Below are 16,488 nucleotides of genomic sequence, written 5' to 3' on the forward strand. Positions count from 1 at the left end.
TCAAAACTTTTCTCTAATTTTGAATTAATTTTTAGTTTACTTTTTTGTGAAATAACTATTATACGAACTCATTGGGTAAACCCAAGTTTACTCTAAGCAAATACCCTCTAAAATCAAAATTATTCATAGTTAATTAATAAATAAGATTATTGTAGAAAAATTATAAAAATATTGAATTATTTTAAATAAATTTTCTTTTTTTTTTTTCTTCTGAGTATAAAGGGTACTTTTTTTTGTTTGTCATATGGTCTTAAGATTCTCAGAGAAGGCCCTGTCTCTATTAAAAAATAGCTGTAGAACTATAATATACGATTTTGTATTATTTATACTAATACAAATACTATAATAAGATCAATATATAATGTAAGATTCAATTAAATATAGCCTATTGTCTAGTCTTTGACCATAACTTTTTATAAGCGGAATATATTAGATATGAGGATGGTGATGTCTGGTCTTTCATTTTCTTTATTTCAGAATTGCATTTCATTGCCATCTGTTTAATTAACCAAAGAAAAAATTACACTATATATAGGCAACTAAAAACCCAAAATATTCTTGGAAAATATATACCTTAAAAAAGCAAAATAAAAGAATTAAAAGTAGAAAAAATTTTAAGGAAAAAGATTAGGATCGAGAAAGAGATGAAAGTTATTGGCATTTTGGGTTTCTCCCCGGGCCGCCATAGTAGAAATGTTGACCCCAATCATTATCATAAGAGCTTTTGATGTCATAACAATTAACATTCTCAGCGAGGGTTTGAATGTCTTGGGCTGAACTAAGGCTGTTATCTGAGTCCACAATCTCCAAATTTCTGAAGTAACTGGCTTTACCAAACCCATCTTCAGCAAAATAACCGGAGCCCATTTGGGTTGAAGTGTGCAGCCCATTGGCCCGAGTATTAACTACCTCACCACCCCATTCTACCATGGTTGCATGATTTGTAAGGTGGGTGAATAGTTCTGCTGGCCAATATCCTACTAGGGTTCCATCCCCAAAGCTCATCCACCAATTTCCAAGTTTTGGATCCTACAATAATAGAGATTTGTCATCAAACAAAAGTAAATTCTACTCACTCCCATTTAGAGCAATTATATATCTCATTTGATTTGTTTAAAATGTTGAATTACGTTTTATTTGTATTTTATTTTTAATATATATGTCATAATATAGTTATATAGGTTCTTATTTAATTTGTATCATAATAATTTTTAGAATATAATTATTTTATAACTAATAACAATTATAATAATTATGATGATAATGATACACGATTAGAGATATTTAAGATTGACATAGAATATTGGTTGCTTGTAAAAAGCAAATAATACAATTGGTATAATTTGAAGAGAGAATCATTTAATAATGGATTGTAAAAAAAGTTATATTCCAGACGTAAATTATTTGGCATATGCCTTGAATTCTTTAAGTTTAGAATTTATAGCAACGTCGTGGGCTATTTGATATTCTCTATACGCTTCATATGGTTTGTGTAACCTAACTCTGCATTTAAAACTATTATAATTTTGTTCAAAATGCAACACAATATAAAACAAAAGGAGTATATTCAACATTGACATATATTGATATTACTCTTTATGTATTTTTCTAAGGGATACTAACATCATGTTTAGAAAAACATTTCTATAAATAATATCAGCATATATTAGTTTTATTAATTGATTTTTTTTGCACCCGAAAGTACAATTTTCAAAATGATTATTTATAAACGAATATGCATGTTATATCTTAGACTGAAATAGAATAATTTTATTTTCCTTTTATATATTTGAGTGCTTTTTAAGTGAAATTTACTATTAAAAAAGGAAAATGATATTGATTTCAAAAATTATTGCAATTAGTCATGCCCTAAATAGCTTCCAAATGTCAAATCTATATATTCAATAACCAATACCAAATTGTAATAGAAAAAAGTCAAACCAATAACAAATTGTAATAAAAAGAGAGTCAAACCTTCCAAATGAGAATGGTGATATCGTATTGGTTGCTAGAAAATGAAGATACAGGAGATATTGCAGCTCCAATGGCAATTCTGCTATTCATTTGCACAAAACCAGCACATAGAAGATTATAACATCCAGTTGCTTGATAAGAATCGCTCTGCATCATATCAAACAACAATCATTCTTAATGCATACTTTTAATATTTTAAATGCCTATTTACATTATTTTTAAAACTTACAATATTTTAAAAAATATATGATGAGCCGGCCCAATTAGAAATATTATCTCAAAGAGACCGTCTATCACAATAATATATGTTTCCAATAATCTATCCTACAATATATAATTACAAGTCATTCTACAATCAAATAAAGGATCTAATGAAGGATAATTAACACCGACTAAAAGCAATAAAAATATAAGATACACTTAGAAGTGTAATTAAAGCCTAAGATCCACGCACTTACTAGTAATCAATATTTGTGGTCCAATTTTTTAGAAAACTGGTCAATTGCTCCTTACTTAATTCATCATAATACAAATAAAAAGGCACATGGGAGTGTCACTTTCGTACCACTCCATGTCATTACTGATTAGTACACAATTGTACTACTAAATGCTTATTATTTGTCCTATTAAATGCATTTACTATTGCTATTGGATCCATCATTTCTCAATTAAAATGTTTGTCATACTTTGGTTGTGGATGATCTTCAAGAAATGATTTATTAATTTATACTTCTTCCGTTCTGAAATACTTGCTACATTTCGTTTGAGCACTATTTATCGTTTAAGCTTATTTTGTATATTGTGGCTAGTATGTAAGTAAAAATATAGTCAAGTGGGATCTTGTTCGAATTGTCTAATCGTATACTTTCATAATATTAACTTTTTATAATTTTTAGAAGTGCATAAGTCAACATATAAAATGAACAAAATAACACATTAGATTGCGTAAAAAGTCAAATGTAGCAAGTATAATGAAACGGAGCAAATATAATTCAATTTAATTTTCTAGGGATAAAACTTAAAAAATTTTGTAGTACAATTAATTGTATTTGCAAATACAAACAAAGAAATACTTAAAGATTTGTGTTAGCCGCTTATATACCAATCTTGTTAATCCCCCTTATTAGATATCAAAATCAAGGATCAAGGAGTGATTATTGTTTTTAATTACAATCAAATGCAAAAAATATTCTACAACGATTAGTTAAAATTATAATGAGTTGTTTTTATCAAAGTACACAATCAACATAATACTCCTAGTATTGTCTCATTTGCTTATTAGACACTATTCATCTCTTACTCTTAATTTGTATTTTATTATTAATCTACAAGTTAAAACATAGTCAAGTGACATCTTGTTTAATTCGTCTCAATACAAGGATTATTTATATCAATTTTCCATAAATTTTAACTATTAATAATTAAACATATGCATAAAGTAAATAGTACATTACTAACGAATTGTAGGAAGTAAAATAAAATCTATTTAATTATATTTTTTTCTTATAAATTAATTATTAGGAGTATATAGTTCAAAGTAAAAAAAAAAATACATAGCAATGAATCAAAAGGAATCAACCATACTGTGATTAAAATAAATTAATATGTAAATTATAATTATGGACATTAATTGAAAAGATGTTGACTTTTATACTGTTTCAAATTTAATAAATAAACTAACTTTAAATGAGTTTATCAGTTTGACATGTGATAATCTTCTGACCATTTAGAAATTTATGACTTTTATTTTGAATTAAAAACTAATAAAACAATTATCATTCCGAATATAAATGCAGGCCATGGAATTGGGTAGAGTACAGGTGTACAAAAATTAAAAAAAAAAAAGAAAAATAATTAGTGGGAGATGATCGCTTACCGTCCAGTAAGTAAAAAGTCTTGGCCTGCTATCACCATAGAGCTCCGGACTGACCTGACTAGTAAAAGTTAGAATAATCAATTCCTTAGGCCTTCTATCTCTATTTACATCAACAAAATTTTTAAAACTTTTTATTCTTTTTTTTTTAGCTCTATAGTTAGCTTAAAATTAAAACAAAAATGTTAGAAATGCTATAGTTATTATAGGGTAATAATTATGTGACTTGAGTCCAATATTAATTTAATTAGCTCGGTTCGTATTAGTTTTCCTCTGCTATACTTAATTTGTGATAATTTTTATACATATTACTTGTGCACTATTTTGAAGTAATTATATAGGGAGACTAAAAATATTTATGATTCTATAAAATAATGCTATATTTGAAACTGATGATTTAATTTGAAAATAAGAATTGACTTAAATTTAATATTTGATAAATCATAAAAATTGAAATTTGTATATAAGCTAATTTCATCAATGTTTTAAAAGTATTTTAAATAAAGAATTTGAGAATGACTTTTCAAACTGTTATTTTTAAAATTTTATTTATAATTTGATAATCAAAATCTATAATTTAAAATGAAAAACTTATTCCCAAACACAACCTAATATATTTTCTATTTTAATAAGTTTCATCGGGTCTATAATTCAGTGAGGTGGTCTTTTCTCAAACAGATTCTAGGTAAAATGCGTTTTGGTAGGAAATGGATACTTGGATCATGGCATGTGTTAGTAGGGCTTCGATGTCGATTTTGTTGAATGGCTCTCTGTTACAGCCATTTAACATGGAGAAGGGGCTTAGACAAGGTGATCCCTTATAACGTATCTTTTCATTTTAGTCAGTGAAGCTTTAGATAACATGTTTAGGAGTGCAACGTCTAAAGGTTTTTTGGCGGCAGTGGACGTAGGTAAGGATGAAGTTAAGGTTAAGCATCTTCAATTTGCGGATACCTAATCTTCAGAACTATTTTCGTATTTTGGATGTGTTCAGCGTGATGTCAAGTTGAGGCTGTATTATCATAAGTCATCTATTATATCTTGGCAAGGTAAGGATATTCAATGGGCGTTTAAGAGAGCTCGTGAGGTTGGTTGTAAGTATCAAACATGCCCGTTTATATTTCTTGGTATCCTGATCGGGGTTGTATGAGTAGGCTAAGTGCTTGAGAGCCTCATTGGCGAAGGTTCGAAATAAACTTCAAGGGTGGAAGTCCAGGTTTTTATCTAGAGCAGGTCAATTAACTCTTATTAAGAGTGTGTCAAATAGCCTTCCGATTAAGGTGGTTGTTCAAAAGATTATCTCCTTGCAACGAAATTTCTTTTGGGGAGGGGGTAGTTGCGAGAAATCTATGGCAATGGTTAAATGGTCTTTTATTGAGCTCCCAAAGGCATTATAGGGGTCTATGGGTTGGGAATCTTATGTTCAAGAATCTTGCCCTTCCCTTTTGGTGGTGGTGGAGATTTTCTCAGGATAATGCGTCGTTGTAGGAAAGGATAGTCTCTTCTATGCATCATATTAAAGATGTTGTGGCTTCAGAGGAAGGATTTCGTAGTGCTAAGTTTGGGGTGTGAGCACAGTTGATTAAGTCTAATGAGGAGACGTGTTTAGTTAGAAACATTGTTCGTGAGGGTATGCTTTCTAAGATGGGGGAGGGTGACAGATTTCTTTTCTAGTGTGATATATGGTGTACTCCAGTGTTGTTGCAGTCTCTTTTTCGAGGCTTTATGCGCTCTCTAGGCAAAAAGATTCTTCTGTTATGCATATGGGTCAATAGGTGCATAGGCGATGGGTTTAAAGTTTTGTTTGGTGTCAGGCTCTTTTTGTAGTGGAGGAAAAGGATGTCTGTTTTTTGATTGCTTGTATTGAAACATCTATACCTTGTGTGTCTGGTAGAAATTTTGTGTCTTGGCGGTGGTCTAAAGATGAGATGTATTCTACATAGAACTTGTTAAAAAATCTTTAGGTTGCGTGTGATTTTGTCTTACATGCTTTTATTGCCAAGTTTATATGGGGTAATAAAGCTCCCCCACAAGCTCAATTATCTGTGTGGCTTGGGTGTTTGGGGAGGCTTAACACATGCTCTATTCTATTAGCTTTCAAAATTATTGACCACAATCTCAAGCCTTATGCCCTTTTTATTGTGTGGGGAGGAAACCATGGATCACGTATTTCTAACTTGTTCGATTTCGTTGTTTGTTTAGATGAGTGTTTTGGAGTGGTAGGGCATCCAAGGGGTTCCCCAAGGGATTTGCAGAGTGTTATTTGCGGGTGGCAGGGGCTCATGCATACGAAATCTTTAGTCGGGTTGTGGAATACTATTGTATTTTGTGTTGTTTTGTGACTTTAGTATGAGCGTAATAAGGTGAAATTTGAGCAGACATTTCCCTCTAAGGACCATATGATTCTGATGGTGAAGATTCAGGTTAGTGTATGGGCGCATGAACTATGGGGTGGCTGTCTTTTGTAGTCATGATGTTTTGTATATAATGCATGAATTGATCTGTTCTACATGATTTTGGGGTGTGTATGGCTGATTGTGTTCCTTTGGCGAGGTATGAGTTTTCTTTTTCTCTAGAGATTGTCTTCCAGTATGTCTTGGTTGTGTGTGTTTGCGTGTTGATTTGTGGGGTTTGCGTGTTTTCATTGGTGCTTTGTTGTATTTTTGTGGAAATAGTCTGTTGGTTGTTGTTTGTTGTGGGCTTTTATAAGCTGTTTTGGTAGTTTATCTTTGTTGGGGTTGGTGGTTGCTGCTGCCTGCCAAGCCTTTTGGTGTTGGTTGTTGTTGTGTGCGCTGGTTGTGCTTGTTGGGGGGGGGGGGGGGGGGGGGGGGGGGGGGGTCTTCTTTGAATGCTGCTGCCGTGGGCTGTGGTATGTGTTTTGTAGTTTCTGATTGGGGGTGTGCATCTACTGGATAGTGTGAGGTTTGGTGGTTTTTCTGTGCTGTTGTTGGGTTGTGGTGTTGGCTACTAAGTTGGTGACCTGCGGTGGGTGGCTTAGGTTCTGTGCTGGGGCTACTTCGACTGCTGTCTTGGTTGTAGGGGTTGGTTTTTTTCGTGGTGGTGTTTCGGTTATTTTATGTTGGGATAATGTTTTTGATGTCATTAGTTTTTTGGTTTTGGTGTTCTATTTGCGCATGAATTTTTTTTGTACGTGTCTTTTTAAAATGCTTTGGAATTTTCAAAAAAAAAAATTGTTAAGGGAGAGTCATAACATGTGGTCTAGCACTCTATGTTGAACCGATCAATTAGATATTAGAATAATAATATCACAAAAAGTATGATTATAGTTATAATAAAAAAGAAAAAAAAAGAAAATTTCTCATGTTAATCCTATGGTATTGGAATTTTCATGTGCTGACCAAAGATTTTTTTTTAATCCACTCGGTAATCCCGACGTTTACTAAAAAAATGTTAGGGAACATTAATTCTTTAGTCTAATGTTGGTTGGTTGTACCCTTATGTATACTCAGCTCTTTCTTTTATTAATTTTTCCATTTTTCTCAATATGCAAATTCTAATATTTTTATTTTTTTCCCAAAACACAAACTCTAATTTTTCCAATTCGCCTTCTTCTATCAAATTGGAATTCCTCTTCAAACTCTTTTACTCCCAAATTGAGACTCCTTCTTCAATTTTGAATTAGAGCTAGGAAATATTTTGCATACCTCAAAGAATAGAAAATTGGGGTTGGAAAATGAAAGTCATTGTGGAATTAGGGTTAGGAAATTAGGAAAAATGTGATCTTTTGGATGATTTTCGATATATTAAATCTCACAAACATGGCTTCCTTACTAGTAGACAGTTCCCAAACGTTTTTTAATAAAAAAAAGGTCACATATGTTTAATTGGGTAAACCTCAGAGTTACCGCGTGGATTTCAAAAAATCTTTGATTACCATGGCCATCGATTAGCATGTGCAAAGCGGTCTACCACATAGGGCCTTATTATTAGAGGGGCCCTGAAAATCATTTTTATACTCACTTGATTTATTATTTCAATCACCGCGAACAGACGTATACTATTTCACACGAGAGTAAACAAGTAATAAAGAACAAAATATTATTAGTGTAAGCAATGAAAAGATTTTATCATATACTAGTATTTTGATTTTTTTATTCTTTAAATTGTAAGGGACTATAACAAATATTTGGCACAGGAGCACTAAAAATTTGCAAAACGAGTGATTATATCACGTGGAAAATCCAATATATCACATGGAATTTCAAAAAAATAATAGAAAGAAGTACCTGCCAACCAGCTTCGATACTATTAAGATCAGTGCCGTCAAAATCGCCCGAGAGAACCCAAATCTGAGAAAGGCTAAACTCATTGATTTTCTCAATGGAAGGATCCCACACGTTTATTGTTGCCTTCGCTCCATATATTTCACCCGATGTCGATGTATATGCTATTGCATGCTACATTTATATAAAATTTATTTATATTACATTATTACTACATTTTTTTAAAATATTTTTCATTTGTGAAAATTCAAACAAAGGCAGATTACAACAAAATTATATTTTTCATCCTGTCTTAATAAAATTCAACAATTTCTTTTAACATTTATTCTCAATTACTTGCTACATAAATATGAAAATAGTACTCCTAATTAAGTTTTTAATTGTTAATGGGCACATCGCTCTCATAAATGACACACACAATATATATATATATATATATATATATATATATATATATATATATATATATATATATATATATATATATATATATATATATATATATATATATATATATATATATATAAACATGACACCAATAAGCATAAGTTTAGTAATGTCTATTAAAATCTTTTGTGCATAAATTTTGTGCTACCTCACACATTGCTTTAAATTAAGGGTAATAATATTAATAATCTAAAGGGTTGTACATAAAAATTAATAAATATTTTATTATTAATTATTTTATTTTTAATGTTAGAGAGAATCTTAAATGGAAATTAAAAATAATTAATATTTTATGCAATTATTTTAACTAACCAAAAAAAGTAGTAATTAATAAAGTATAATAAAGTATTTTGTATTTTAAAAGCAAGAATAATAATAGTATATCACATTTAAAATGACTAAATTCTTTCTTACTTATGGCCCTAATCCCTATATATCCTTCTCCTTGATTTAGTTACCATTGAAGAGAGTAACAAAAATTTTACTTAAAAGGGAAATTATAAAATTTAACTTAAGTAATATTTTTTTTACCATATAGATATATAAAAAAATTATCTGCATAAATAGTTAATAAGAATTATTTATTTTACTTTATTATCTTCTATGACTATAATTATTGGAATCGCTAGTAAAAATTAAACCCTTAGGTTGATCAAGTAGAATATATATTTTTAGCTGATTTGTAGGTTTTTAGTTCAATATTATATTGTTCAATAACTATTTTCGCGATGCATTAAGAAATTCAGGTACCATTTAACTTCCAATATATATGAAGTACTACGTTGACTGTTTTTTAATTTTCACACAATAAAAATTGGCTGAAATTTAAATAATAACGAGACTGACAATTAAGAATAATTTGGCAAAATAATGTTTAAAAATAAAAAAAATTACTCATTTTGAGGTTCAATAAAATTTATTTGCCAAACTAGTATTCATTAGAAAACAAAATTAAGCCAAACTATGATTCAGATTTGGATAGGTAGTTTTGCTTAATTGTTTTTCTATATGAACACTAATTTGAGAAATAAGTTTTATTAAACAGTAAAGTGGATATTTTATTCTTTTTCAACACTAATTAGACAGATCATTCAAAAATTAAACCATAAATATATTTCTAAAACAGAATAAGATTGCTATATATATATTAAACTAAATATTAAAACTATATTTTATATGTGAACAAGAAGGAGCATGAAAAAACAATGCATTTAAGTTTCATGTCAAAAATAAATAGCATTCAATTATTGGGTCCATCTAAAAAATATGTATAACAAAACGAATTCAGGTTAGATAGAACCAACAAACAATAGTACCTTCCTTAAATCCCTCTTAATCTTGGCCTCTTACAAAAGTTAGAATAGACAGCCTTTTTCAGTTTTTCTATTACATTCTTTGAGGAAATAGAATTATGGATTATTATCAAGTGGTTATGGATATTTTTTTTCATTATTTCCATAGAAAATAAAAACAGTTTTGGAGTATTATACATCTATATGCACATTTTTATATTTTCTAGAGTCCACTATACCCAATATGTTTTAGCATATTCTAACTTTCTTATATAAGAATCATAGATTAATTTATCTTTTTCACAATTTAAAAAGGATTTTAATTATCTCCATTATAATAACATTAAATTTTATTTTTTTTTTACCTCGTGGAATTATATCCTTATCTAAAATAAAATAAAAAATCATCCCTTTTAAACTCTGAGCCCACCAGAAAATTCCAAGGTAGTATATATTAATACTTCATTTTCCTTAATTTTATTGATATGTTTACTTTTGCACATTTTTTAATTTGTAATTTTGGTTGTTCATATTTTATTTTATTACTAGAATTAAGGTTTTAGCATTGTTGATAGAAAAATCTTTAATTATATATATTTTTTAGTTTTTTATACTTTTTTTCTATATGAAAGTTTTATATAAGAGAAGTGCGTGATTGGTTTAAAATCAGAAAGGTAATATGACTCTTGATATTTTTATAAAATAATAGCGTCAACAATCCAATGACATAAAGATTGAAATATCTGAAAAAATACATACAAAATAATTAACAATGACATTAAGAAATTTTTTTAATAGTACATGTATTGATCACTTGTCACATTGTTAAAGTTTCAAAAAATTGTAATCCTATTTAATTTCAAATAAGAAAATTTTCATCCTTTAAATTTGCAAGAATTAAAGACATGCATTTCCACTCACATCCAACATTAGAGAGCAAAGAGCGGAATTAATAGTGCAATGAATTTGAGAATATAAAAGTTTGAGTTTTATTTTTATATAGTGATCTTATTCTTTCAGCCTACTATTTAATTAAAATAATTAATTTAATTGATATCATTTTTAATCAGGAATTTTTATTGATTTTGTCTTTTTTATTTCCGCTTGGTAATTAATATTACTAATTGGTGGAGAATTACAAGTGTCTTTTCCTAGAACAACACACAACTAACTTAAGTCAAAACTTGTTACATACTATTCCTTTTTTGTTAACTAAATTTTGTAACTAACTACTTTTCTTATTGTTAGTCACATAGAGTGCTTCTTTAGAAACATACTACTATTATACTCTACGTCATGTGTCATTTCAAAACACTATTTATCAAGAAAACAAACTTTTATTGGATTTCATAGAATTATGATCGCATGTTTACAACTAAAAAAATAGATGCAACTTCTTAGTAACAAAAGTACAATGATGCACATTTGAGATATATTCCCACGATCGCATTAAATCAATAGTATTTTTCATTTTGGTTCGTTCTATTTAATTTGCATTATTTTTTTTGGACAATAATCTATTATTTTCTTTTAATCTCATTCTTACAGTTCAATTTTCTTTTAATTTTATCTACATAATTTATTCTCTCTTTATTTATTATCACTTTCTTAAAATTATCCTCTTTCTCTTAAATGCAAATGTGAGATTGATCGATTGTGAGATTTTTGGTTCATCCTATTCCTCAATCAACATCATCATGTCATCATCATAAAACATTTTTTAAAATAAATTTCATAATATGTTATGCACTACTTTTACATCATGATTAAACCAACGATGACATACATCTTGACACCAATGAGTATAAATATAACATAATCATAAATTTTGTATACTCCATTATTCATCCATAAGGGAAAGGATTACTCATGGATATAATGTACGTACTTTACTTTTGCCTTTTAAATTGAGATCTCAAACAATCAAATTATAGATCATTTTACACAAATTTCAGGCCATTTACACGATACTCATAATTAATTTTGCTTCAAGTCTTTTTTGTGTCAAGTACGTAGAAAAACCACTTATACACTTTAATTTGTTAAAGTTAGAAAATCAAATACATATCAATGTCGAATATGAGCATACGAGTCCAAATATCTCATTATTTATGAATATTATATTAATAAATTGATTAATTAAAGAAATAATGGGCTAAGAAAATAAAATAATAGAATAAATTAGGAAAATACCTCATGGCCATTGCCAGTGACAACATCAGGAGCATCAATAGTTCTCGCTAAAGGAAGTGATTTGGGGCGTTTCTTTCCAAAATCATACAAAGATTTAGCCCTCAGCACATCATGCACTGTACTTCGCCGCACTGGAATAGTACCCTTTGGACACCTTGTTCCATTTAAATGCCACATTTGCCATTCTATTTCTTTACCCTTTTTCTCAATATTTCCTACTTTTGCTTCATCTATTTTAACCATTTTTAGTTTTGGCCTCTCTGGTTGCTCTTTCTGTCACATTAAAAATTTATTAAGAATAATAAAATATATACAATTCTCTATTTTTATTTTTTAATTGAATATTTACTGTTTTGTTAATAACTACATTTATCCCTTTATTGTGAGATTACATATGAGAGAAGTGTACCAATTAAAAAATCGAGAGTCATAATTAATTAAGTATTTTAGCTATATCATTTTATTTACTTTATTGTTTATATTAATATTATATATAGTCATTAAATCATAACATTCATAGGTATGTCCAATTTTATAATTATAGTTTTGTACTTAAATCCACATTATTAATAGTCATATATCTATGTACAATACTAATACTTCCATAAATTATTCTTGTTGGAGGGATTAACGTTTTAGAAAGTACATTTTTATTTTAACAAAATAAAATATATTAAAATAGAAAGATATATGGTAATATTTTCTTAATTTAAATATATATAATCAAAATAAGTAATCTCTAATATAATATTTTACGCCCTTTATTTGAGTTTGCACCATATTATTCTAAAATAGAAAGTTTATAAAGTGACACAAGATTCAAGAACATAGTTGTATATGAAGAACATAATTAAATTATGAGCTGAAAGTAAGGCAGTTGTAAATTTTTTTTAAAAAAAGTTGAATTCACGAGAAAGAAAGACCCTTTTTGAGGGCGGGGGGGTTCATATTTACAAACCTGAATCTTGTGATTCTTCAATAGCGGATGATCAAAAGCTGCTTGTTTCTTTCTATGAACACAATCTATTATATCTCCATCAGGGCTCTGAAAGGTCAAAATTGTCAGAACATTTAGACAAACAAACAAAAAAAGAAAAAAGAAGATTCTCAAATTTTATTTTATTAAACTCAAAGATACCAACAAAGTATTGTTTTACTTGAAATTATATGAAGTTGAAAATTAAAGGAATTTGATACAAACCTGGATGGTAAAGACAGAAGGCTTATTAATGTTGTCAATATGCTTCTCAATCCTTTCAAGTCTTAACTTGCTAACTTGTCTATATCTTGTGTAATTTAATCCCAAAACAAATTTTAAATTTCCCAAAAATAGAATTAATAATAATATTACAAACATATAAACGGGAAAATTAAAAGAAAATCTCTTTTTCCTCCCACAAAAAATACCCATTTTCTTCTATCCTTGTTTTGTGAGATGTTGAGTATATCACATTCTCATTCAATATGAAAATAAGTTGGAAATCTCTTTCTAGAATAATAAATAATAACAATAATAATAATAATAATAATAATAATAATAATAATAATGTTTGATGTAAAGAAGGTGGGTGGGTGCAAATTAAAAGAGAGAATTCGAAGCGAATAACTCCTAAATTGAAGAACACAGAAAGTTGTAGAAGTATTAATGTTGATGGGTTTGATGAAGGAAAAGGACAGAGTTTAGCAGAGATAATGATTGTGAAAAATCTGCTACATTTGCATTGGAGTCATATACTTAGTTTCCAAAATTAAAATCTCTCTGTAAACAAAAATAATCCATTTTCTTTTTGGATTTGAATTTGTATGAACAATTAAGTGGGGTTAAATGAAATACACACCAACAAATAAAGAATAAGAGGGAAATGTGACTTCAAAGGCAAATAAAATACAAGTAATATTTAAAGGAGATAATGAAAGAATGCAAGTAAATGGAGGAGAGGAGACCTACCCAAAGTCATAACTGTACACCCACCTAATTAAATAATCTTCCCCACTTGAATACTTACCTTTATAATGATTTTATCTATCCATCTGCCAACATACTGTGTTCAAGAAATAGCATTTACTTTTCTTTTTCTTCAAACACCACCATCATCAAGTACTTGTGTTTTTTACTTCATTTGCTTTAATAAAACTATACTATCATATGCTTTCTTTAATGTTATTGTATTTTTTATTTTCAAGATTTAAGATTATATTTTAATTACCTTTTAATATTGAGTTCATTCTTATTTCTTAAGAGGAATTATAAAATATAACGTGAAAATGTAAAACTATTAATTGTTATTTGATCAAGTATAATATATATATATATATATATATATATATATATATATATATATATATATATATATATATATATATATATATATATATATATATATTAGACGAATTATGAAGATAAAATCTATTTGATTAATTTAATTGGTAATAGCGTTTAGCTAGAAAACAACTATGACCATATCTAATAATATTAGTATACTACTATTAAAATTGAGTTATCTTATGAGGTCATACATATTAGTATCGAACGGATAAAAATACATCAATAGCTTTAGATTAGGGATGGTCATGGGCGGGTCTGGATCAGGTCCAGTAAGTTTCGGATCCGGATCCATTTATTTATAGTGGATCTAAACTCAGATTTGAACCCTAAGGATTCAAAATTTTTAGACCTAAACATAGACCTAGACCCTCCGAATCTGATGGGTCTAGGGTCCTTAATGAGTCTAAAAAGAGTCTCTGACTTGTCAAATTGAGCCTTTTGGTAAGTCACTTTTTTTGTATTTTTGTAAAGGACTTATTAGTGTATTTTATAAATATTTAATACTAATTTGATATCCATAGCATCATTCATATACGCGTAAATTCTATTACAAATATTAGTTCGAGTCTATGAAAATCAAATACAAAATACAAACTAAAACATTTACCCAAGTCGTAGTTCAATTTGACATAAAATAAATAAAATATATAATTAAAAACTAAATATAAAAGAGATACATATTGGTGAAAAGAAAAAAATTAAACCGTAATTATACACCAAGAGAATGCGATAGAAAAAGATCAGATAATACATGAATAAAATGGTTTTGTGGCTAATAGCCATAGTAAGTAGTTTACTATGACATCAATTGTATCATCATCATTACAATATACTAATTCATAAGCACTTTGTGCTGTAATTATTAAAATACATTTTACAAGTCGTGTCAAGTTTCACACTTACAATGCAATTTTAATGAAATATATAACAATTGGCGATGATATAAGCTCTACAATTTCATACTGATATTAATATATAAATATTAATCTAACCCACAAATTCATGTAAAACTAATAAATATAAGGTAATTACTTTTTAACCCCCCTTTCATATCTCCAAATGCAATGCACTATAGTGAGAGTTTACTAGAGAAGGTGACAAGTTTAAGATAAAGTTAAGAGTAAAATATTAGGAGTAATTTATACAATCTTATTTTATCTAATCTTATATATTATGAATCTCAACAAAAGAGACAACACAGATTCCCATAGTATGTAATATACAAACAATGTAGGAAAATTTAGATGGTAAAATAGTGAATTGATTTATTTGGAGAGGAAGATAAGTGAATATGTAGAATGGATATTGTTCTTCATTGCCCAAAAAATTGATTACATCAATGGGTATTTATAGTGTTGGGTTTGGTTACAAGTTTACTAAAATATCTTAGATATTTTTATTTTTTAATTACTTTTTCTAGGATCTTCCATTATATTATCTTAGATATTTTTATTTTTTAATTCTTTAGTTTAGATATTTTTATATTTAATTAAAATCCTAGATTTTTCTAGATTATTTTAACACTCCCCCTAATCTGAAAAATCTTGAACTCTGAGTTGTCTTCTGAACTCAATAAATCTATCAGTTGATATGGGTTTTGCGAAAATATTTGCGGGCTGCTCCCCCGTCTTGCAGAATTGTAGTTCGATCTTTTTCTTGTCTACTAACTCACGAATGTAGTGATGTCATATCTCGATGTGTTTTGATCTGCTATGAAACACTAGATTCTTCATCATTGCTATTGTTGACATGTTGTCGCAGAACATTGTAGTTGGTGTCTCTTGCTTATGTTGTAGATCGATTAATATGCTTTTGAGCCAAACTGCTTCACGTGCTGCACTTGTTGCTGCAATGTACTCTGCTTCTGCTAATGATAAAGCTATTGTCGCCTGTTTTTTTGATGACCATGAGACCACCTTGTTTCCAAGCTGAAATACGTACCCGCTTGTACTTTTTCTATCATCCACGCTTCCAGCCCAGTCGCTATCGGTGTATCCTATGAGCTTGAAATCTTTTTCAGTTTCGTACATTGATCTCATAGCTTTTTGTTCCCTTAATGTATCTGAGAATCCTCTTTGCTGCTGTTTAGATGATCCTTGCTTGGTTCACTCATGAACCTGGATACGATGCTGACAGCGT

General features: G+C 28.7%; 1 protein-coding gene across 1 annotated transcript; it reads right to left on the reverse strand.

Annotated features, from left to right (window-relative positions):
- Positions 1 to 368: 368 nt before the first annotated feature.
- On the reverse strand, positions 369 to 13,977 carry LOC130817610 (uncharacterized). The gene is made up of 7 exons (XM_057683418.1): positions 13,225 to 13,977; positions 12,982 to 13,068; positions 12,024 to 12,296; positions 8,095 to 8,265; positions 3,851 to 3,904; positions 1,975 to 2,121; positions 369 to 1,029 (listed from the first exon to the last, which is right to left on the reverse strand). The coding sequence occupies exons 1-7, from the start codon at positions 13,432 to 13,434 to the stop codon at positions 652 to 654; spliced, it is 1,320 nt and encodes a 439-aa protein (XP_057539401.1). The 5' UTR covers positions 13,435 to 13,977; the 3' UTR covers positions 369 to 651.
- Between the last annotated feature and the right edge of the window lie 2,511 nt (positions 13,978 to 16,488).

Source organism: Amaranthus tricolor, chromosome 7, assembly GCF_026212465.1.
Source record: "Amaranthus tricolor cultivar Red isolate AtriRed21 chromosome 7, ASM2621246v1, whole genome shotgun sequence".
Taxonomy (NCBI): Eukaryota; Viridiplantae; Streptophyta; class Magnoliopsida; order Caryophyllales; family Amaranthaceae; genus Amaranthus; species Amaranthus tricolor.